Genomic DNA, 8,077 nt, shown 5'->3' with positions numbered 1-8,077 from the left:
GAGGGGAGGGGAGGGGAGGGGAGGGGAGGGGAGGGGAGGGAAGGGAAGGGAAGGGAAGGGAAGGGAAGGAAAGGAAAGGAAAGGAAAGGAAAGGAAAGGAAAGGAAAGGAAAGGAAGAGGGGCGCCCAAAGGTGCAGTCAGTTGAGCATCTGACTCTTGATTTCAGCTCAGGTCATGATCCCAGGGTCGTGGGCTCGAGCCCTGCATCACATTCCACACTGAGCATGGAGCTTGCTTAAGATTCCCTTTCTCTCTCTCTCTCTCTCTCTCTCCCCCTCCCTCCGCACCCAATAAATAAATAAATAAAATTTTAAAAAGAAAGAAAAGCATAATATGGGATAAAAAAAGTGAATAAAAAATGAAAAGACTCATTTCTAACTGAAAAAAAAAAAAAGAATGTCAAGAGAGAAGTCGTGTTTATGGGGATGGGGCAGAATTAGCTACGGGTTAATGGTTATTGAGGCTGGATGACAGGTACATGGGAGTTCATTCTGGCTGCTATTGATGTCTGTTTGAAATTCTCCATGAAGTTTTCCCCATGAAAACTCCATGAAGTTTTCAAACAGATCAATGCATATTTATAATGCTCAGTGACTTCTTCACGTTATTCTTGCCACTCTAGGTCTATATCCTGATCAAGTCTCCTCGTTCATGCCGTCTCAAGCAAAACATGACCATCTAATAGTGCTGCTCTGAAAGGCTCTCTTCAGGTGATTTCTGTTTCCTTGGGGGAAGAAGTCAGAATATTTATCCAAAGAGGAAAGAAACCACTACAGTATTATTATGGAATAACTACCACAGTACTTACGAATCACGCACACGGATGAAAAACAGTAAGTAATTTAGCACAACAGGAAGAAACCCATCACCAGGATCACACCAATTCGGTTTGCTTCCACCACTGAGGTTAGTGTACGTTTTCACCTACGTCAATACCGTCAGTATTTACCCAATGGTGCTGAACACCTGACACTTTAATTCCAAAAATCTACAAAGAGCACTGGATTGGGAACCAAGAGGCACGGTCCACTGCGGCCATTACTAGCTTTGTCTCCAATTTATAACCTATATGAATTCAGTTCCACCACTTAATCTAACACCAAGGATCCTGAACTATAAAAGAAAGAATTCTGTACATCTGGAGTCACAGTCATAAGCCTGGGGACTAGGGCCTACGGATAATCATCTGGGGCTTATAAAGCCGCAGAAATTCCCCCTGAATGTGTTGTCTACATTTCTTCTTGCACTTTTCTGGGGAAAGGTCCTATAGTTTTCAACAGATTCTCAAAAGGAGCCAAGACTCACCTATTTCTCTGCACTTAGGAACCATTTTAATCAGGATACTTTCTACTTAACAAACAGCAAAAGCTGATAACCCAAAGTATGGGTGCATGGGTCTGGCCAGGCTTTTTCACCTGGATTCCACACTCTTCAAACTCTACCGTCACAATATAACAATGCTTCGTGGTTTTCAAGTAATGTGTTCTTATAAGACAAAGTGCTTACAATCCCACAACTTCTTAGAAAACTGTACGTTGTGAAAATAACGTACAAGGCTGTGGGTCGTAACGATTTATTTTTCTACTCCTCAGATATATTAACCTGCTGAATCGCCTGGAGGCACGTTTTAGCCTCAGACGACTCTTAGCGGTGAACTGTACAGTAAGATCATTCCAGGCCTGTGTAAGTCTCTTCCCTAGACTGACAGTGACAGGAGCGAGGGGAAGAAAGGGCAGGCCCTCTAATTAGAAACACGTTTTGAATGCCGGTCGTGTATTTCAGGCCAGATTTGAAATTCCTTAAAAACAACGATTTGCAACTCCTCCAGAAGATCCCCGCTTTCATCAGTCCAGGGAGCGCCCTAGGCCAAACCGGGAAACTGAGGCTAGGGTTTCGCGTCCCTTCAAGGGGCACAAGAGGATGGAAGAGTGGGCACCGCGGACAAGCGAATCGGGGATAACAGTTGGACAGCTGGTCGCTCTCGGCCGGGAAGCGAGGAAAGTCAGCAAGGGCGGCCTCCGGAGTCCTTGGGGTTACGCCGCAGTTCAGCCCCTTCCCCTCGGCGGCTCAGCTCCAACCTTCCAGCCCCTTCCAGACGGTCCGAGGACCCCCGCCGTGACCACAGTTCCCCGCAGAACCCTCCCTCGGCAAGAGGCGGCGCCTGGGGCAAGGAGGGGCGGAGGGCCAGCGCTCAGCGGCTCCCGCCCACCGTGGGCCAAAGTTGCCCCCAGCCCCGGAGAGCGGCCTCGGCCTCGGCCTCCGCCCCCCGCGCGGCCCTGGCCGGCCTTACCTTGAGCGCCAGGTGGTGGACGCGGCCCAGGCCGGGCTGAGCCAGCAGCTGCAGCAGCCCCAGCAGCGGCAGCAGCCGGAGGCCGGCGGCCAGCGGAGGACGGCAGGAGCCCGAGGGGCCGACGGGCGCCGGGGCGGCCATGTTTGTTCCAGCATCACCAGCCGCTTCCTCTCCCGCCCACTTCCGGGGGCAAAGGGCGGCGGCCCCCGGAAGGGCCTGGAAGCGGGGCTCGGAGGCCGGCCGCCGGGGGCTTGTGGGCCTTTGCCTGGAGCGTGCGGCCCGGGAGGTCGCCGAGGGGCTGAGAGCGGCCACCTTGGGGCGATTCAGTTGGCCTCTCGGACGCAGACTCTCTGTTTAGCCGGAAGAGGTGGAGTTTCCCCCTCCCCCCGTGGAGGAGTCTGTGGCGGTTGCCATGGCAAAAGCCCCGGGCAGGAAACCCTCCCCCCCACCCACCCACCCAGGGGCCTCACCTCCGCCCCGCGGAGTTTTGAAAGCCACCTGGGGCCTGCAGGACCGCGGCCGCAGGGGGATCCGGGTTGTCTGCGGGCGGGGAGTCTTACGCTGTGGCCACAGCACCGTGCCCCGCCGACGATCGGCCTGCTTTCGGGAGCGGCGTGGACTCGGTGGAAAATTCCAAGTTCGGGGCTTGTCGTAGGGCCCTTGGTTTTGTGGAGGCACCTCACACTAAAGTGTCAGACGAAATGTTTGCAGTAAGACGATTTATTGAGCCCTTATCAGGTGCTTAGGCCTTTTGTGTTGCATTACTGCGTTGAACCCTTGGAGCAGTCTGGCGAGGTAGGAGGTAGGCAGGACCGTTATCCCCACTTTACAGGTAAGCAAACCGAGGCTCTGAGAAATCAAGTCGTTTGTTCCAGGTTGAGCTGAGAATCACACGGAAACTTCCAAGTACTGTGTTGTATGGCCCCACATTATTTCATCCGACGGCTAGAGCCTGAGGGTCAACGTTTGTCCCTGAGTTCTGCGTGGAGACTTTCTTTGCTTCCAATCTGGGATTTGTAGGGAGATCTTCAATAGCGAATTCAGTAGTGGGTTCCCTCTCTCACCACCTTTTATCAAGAAGCTAGAGAAACGGGGCGCCTGGGTGGCTCAGTCGGTTAAGCATCTGACTTCAGCTCAGGTCATGGTCTCCGGGTTGGTGGGTTCCAGCCCGGGGTGGGGCTCTGTGCTGACAGCCCGCAGCCTGGAGCCCGCTTCGGATTCTGCGTCTCCTTCTCTCTCTGCCCCTCCCCCAGTCGCACTCTGTCTGTCTTTCTCTGTCTGTGCCAAAAATAAATAAACATTAAAAAATTGAAATAAAAGTTATAAAGGAACATGATCATGAAAATTGCCAATAAACTAGACAAGTTTATTTAGTTTTTAGATTCGTTTGTAGCTTGGCACGCAAGTAATGCGTGCTCTTCGTGTGAAATCATTAAAGAGGAAAAAGTAAAAAACTAGTATACTAGTGTATTGTATGGCACAGTCCGATTTTTAAAGTTTTACGTGGAACGAGGAACTGAAATTAACATGATCTAGTTGAATGGGCTGCACTCAGGTTTAAAAAAAAAAAAAAATGGGGGTGGGGCTCCTGGGTGGCTCAGTGAGTTAAGCGTCTGACTTCCGCTGGGGTCATGATCTCACGGTTTGTGAGTTCCAGTCCCACATCTGGCTCTGTGCTGACAGCTGGGAGCCTGGAGCCTGCTTGGGATTCTGTGTCTCCCTCTCTCTCTCTCTCTCTCTCTCTCTCTCTGCTCCTCCCCCGCTCACTCTCTGCCTCTCTCTCCTTCAAAAATAAATAAACATTAAATTTTTTTAAAAAACATCGGTCAAATACAGAATAGGAGAAGGAAGCCTGAGGGGGATGGGAGAAAGGGAAGGTCCTAGATTTTTTTTTAGCTGTGTGCAATTTTGGTAACATCATGAATCAATGAATTCCTCCCTTGAATGAGCACTCCATACAAATTCTGTCACACTGTAAGGACGAAAGTAGGCCACTGAGGTGGAGCCCGGAAGAGAGAGGCACTGTTTACCAGCTGGTGAGGCACATCTTTCCCCAAGCTCTGATCTTTGGCCATCTATTACAAATATGTAACCTTACATCTTTGCACAGAAGTTTTATCGGCTCTCACTACCCCATTTTACAGATAAAGAAACGGGGCACAAGAAACTAATATTTTGCAAATCCACACAGGGAGATAATAATAGTTAAATTCATTTATCGAGTGATTAAATTTGCCAAAATTTTGCTCAGTACTTTACGTATGCATTATCTCACTTAACGTCACCAAAACCTTATAAAAGATGTATGTTTTGATTCCTGTTTTAAAAGATGCGACTTATTCAAAGGCCGCTCCTCATTCGCAAATAACCCATATGGAACTCTCAAACTCTCATTCAGGGCCCAACCACAAAGCCCAGTCTGTGCTTCTGGCACTGAACCCTACATGGTTTTCTAATTATCACCGTTTTAATATTTCAAAAAGTTAAAAGCCCAGAATATAAGTAACTGGTGTGTTATCAAATGCTAGAAAAATGTTCAGAACGTATTTTACAAACCAGCAATATGAAAGAACATAGTAAGAATATAAAATAAATGATACTTTCTTTTTCGGTATCAAGAGGAGACTTCAAAAACAGTTAACTGATTCTCATGTCAATACGAAACAAGCCGTTCAAGGAAAAGGTGATTTTTAATTGCACTTTCATTTTTAAAGGCAGTCTGCAATGCTTTAGAGTATTTCTGGTTTTTACACTTTTTAAAACATGTTTATTTATTTTTGAAGGAGGGAGAGAGAGAGAGAGAGAGAGACAGGGCATGAACGGGGGAGGGGCAGAGAGAGAGGGAGACGCAGAATCCGAAGCAGGCTCCAGGCTCTGAGCCATCAGCCCAGAGCACGACTCGGGGCTCGAACTCATGAACCGTGAGACCATGACCTGAGCTGAAGTTGGACTGAGCCACCCAGGCACCCCTGGTTTTTATACTTTGTAAAGTGAGATACCATTTGTGAGACTCTCTGGTTTTTAATTTGAACATACTAATTGTCTTCTAAAAACGGAATGACCAGGAAGAGTCTTACTTTCATTAAGTGATATAATAGTCATGAAACATTTAAATAGTTTATAAAATAGAAAGCTTTTTTTTTTTTTTTTTAAGTTTCTGGGGAACAACTTTACAAGGGCTTAAAGTTGGATTCTTACTCTTTGCTTCTCTCCCCTTGGGAATTATTCTGTGACCTTCGCCGGGTCACATACCAATGGTATCTGTCCAGAAGTTTATAAGTAGTATCTTCCTTCACGTATTTGAGAACTATATGGTGCCAGTCATTAGTTTAAAATTGAGAGAATTATGAAAGGGAAGGCTAATTACAAAGACTTAAAAGTGACGTGGTTTTCTTTTTTTTTTTTTAAGATAATTATTTTTCAAATAAGGTGAAAACTCTCTTGACAATCCTATTCGGGCACATAATTTCAGAGTTTCAAGAAAACATTATTTGCATAATCATGATGCTGTAACTGGAAACAGACATGTTGAGCAATAGAACAAGTTATGCCTGCTTCTCCCTGGCAACATTTTCAAAGGGACGTTGAACTTTAAGGTATCGCCTGAAAAGGCCTGGAGGAGCTGCAAAGACTGATCTCCCAAAGCTGGCTTTTAACCTTGCTCTCTCAGTCGAGTCTGTTTTGTTTTTCCACTTCCTCTAACTTTGCAGGATCCACCAAAGTTTGCCACTAGTAGCTGAATTTGTATTTTGAACCTAGTACTATTAATCATCTTTGGTATCCATTTAGAAGTTTCCAGAAATTTCCAGAAATCTTATAGAAATTAGCGGGTTAATGTTCTCCAGCTGCAATAAGGTATAATTGCCATATGTTTTTCTTATCAAAAGAGTTGTTATTTAAGACCCCAGACCTCTATAAATACATTCAGAAGTCAAACATCACTCTTGTTCTTTGGCTTGAAGCTTCGTTTCTTGGGGCATGGGGAAGTCCATCAGGTGTTCCTACAGAAGAGTGATCTTCTTGGAAAAACGAGGCCCTGACGCATCTTAAATCCCGTGGTTTGGAGGAAAACATCAAATTCACTTCTCAGCTTGGCGGCACAGTGTGTAACTTGCTTGGTCATAGGACAGCTGGTTTTTCCTGATTTCGTGCACATTTTCATAGACCTTCGGGGGAAATTCCACAATCAGGTGAAAAATCGGTCGCAGTTTTAAGATTCTACTCGCCAGAGAGTTGCGACTTTTATCCCAGTCCAGCTTTTTCCACTTGACTGCTTTCTTGGGTCCTTAGAAGTTTGGATGCTAAACAAATGGAGAATTTTAAGCTGGAAACTGATGGAAGCTATTTTAAAGAAAAAAAAAAAATACCAAGAAGTTCATTATGAATAGTATTTCAGCAATAGACAACCAATTAGTTGTAGTTCAGGCAGGCCGCTTTGCTGCATCAGAAGTGTTTAAAGCAAGCGTCCGACTTCAGCCAGGTCACGATCTCGCGGTCCGTGAGTTCGAGCCCCGCATCAGGCTCTGGGCTGATGGCTCGGAGCCTGGAGCCTGTTTCCGATTCTGTGTCTCCCTCTCTCTCTGCCCCTCCCCCGTTCATGCTCTGTCTCTCTCTGTCCCAAAAATAAATAAAAAACGTTGAAAAAAAAAAAAAAAAAGAAGTGTTTAAAGCATTGCTTTCCTTGATGCGATAAGTAAAAATCCTCCAGAAAACAAGAGGAAAGGAAGGGACTGATAACTCGTGCCCATAGTGTGCTAAGCATTTTACACGTATTCTTTTTTTTTTTTAATTCTTTAAAAATCTTTATTCACTTTGGAGAGACAGAGACAGAGCATGAGCGGGGGAGGGGCAGAGAAGGAGGGGGACACAGAATCCGAAGCAGGCTCCAGGCTCCAAGCCGTAAGCCCAGAGCCCGACGCAGGGCTCGAACCCACAAACCGTGAGAGATCGTGACCTGAGCCAAAGTCGGATGCTCAACCGACTGAGCCACGCAGGCGCCCCAATCTCAGGGGCACTTAATCTTCAAAGTGCTACTACAAATCTTCGTGACTTTGAAGTCAGTAGCATTATGTCCGTTTTCTAGAGTGGGAAACTGAGGCTTAGAGAAGGAAAATAATTCGGCCACAGCTTTGCAGCCGTCTGTGCAGGGCGATCCCAGTCTGGCTGACCCCAAAGCCTGTGTGCATGCCAGCCCCCTCATTCAGCCTCGTAACAACCTGTGCGGTTCCTGTTTTACCAATGAGGAAACTGAAACCCAGTTTAAGTTGACTTGGGAAGGTCATACACATAACACATCTATCTGATAAGTCATGGAACACTAAAATCCCAACTTAGCAGTTACAAAACCTATCTCCTGTAAACTAGGTAAAAGAGATCTCTATACATCAAAGGCCCTGAGCGAGATGTTTATTATTTGCTAGAAGCATCAGAATTGTCAAAAAGCCCTGGTGGAATTGTTGGGCTGTGCAGGGTCTCTAATCATGTCCACAGGAACAGAGTATCTGGTGGAAATTCATAGTTACCCACCAAGATCGTAACTTTGTAAATCCGCGTTCTTCAAATGTGACTGAGCGGTGAAAGAGGTATGCTGAACCCACATTGACCTTCTATGTAATTCAAGCATTTACATAGAGCTTGGAATACGTCCTGTGAAAATTGATGCCTAAGTAGCTCAGGTCACCCTAATGTGTCAATAGTGAGAATTCTGTGTCTTAGAATTATTCTCTTACTATAAGAGAAACTGAAGTGGATTTTGTTCTGCCTGGAGAATACTGTGCTGTAATTATC

The 8,077-nt window shown here is 46.4% G+C and overlaps 1 protein-coding gene across 1 annotated transcript in view; it reads right to left on the bottom strand.

Annotated features, from left to right (window-relative positions):
* GPR107 (G protein-coupled receptor 107) overlaps positions 1-2,710 on the bottom strand; it is a 69,751-nt gene extending 67,041 nt beyond the window's left edge. Inside the window, exon 1 of the mRNA XM_049630215.1 lies at positions 2,291-2,710. Within this exon, the coding sequence (XP_049486172.1) occupies positions 2,291-2,431 (141 nt within the window). The 5' untranslated portion in view covers positions 2,432-2,710. The remainder of the gene's footprint in view (positions 1-2,290) is intronic.
* Between the last annotated feature and the right edge of the window lie 5,367 nt (positions 2,711-8,077).

This window comes from Panthera uncia, chromosome D4, assembly GCF_023721935.1.
Source record: "Panthera uncia isolate 11264 chromosome D4, Puncia_PCG_1.0, whole genome shotgun sequence".
NCBI lineage: Eukaryota > Metazoa > Chordata > Mammalia > Carnivora > Felidae > Panthera > Panthera uncia.
The sequence above is the reverse complement of the archived record's forward strand: the minus strand, read 5'-3'. Positions and strand labels throughout refer to the sequence as shown.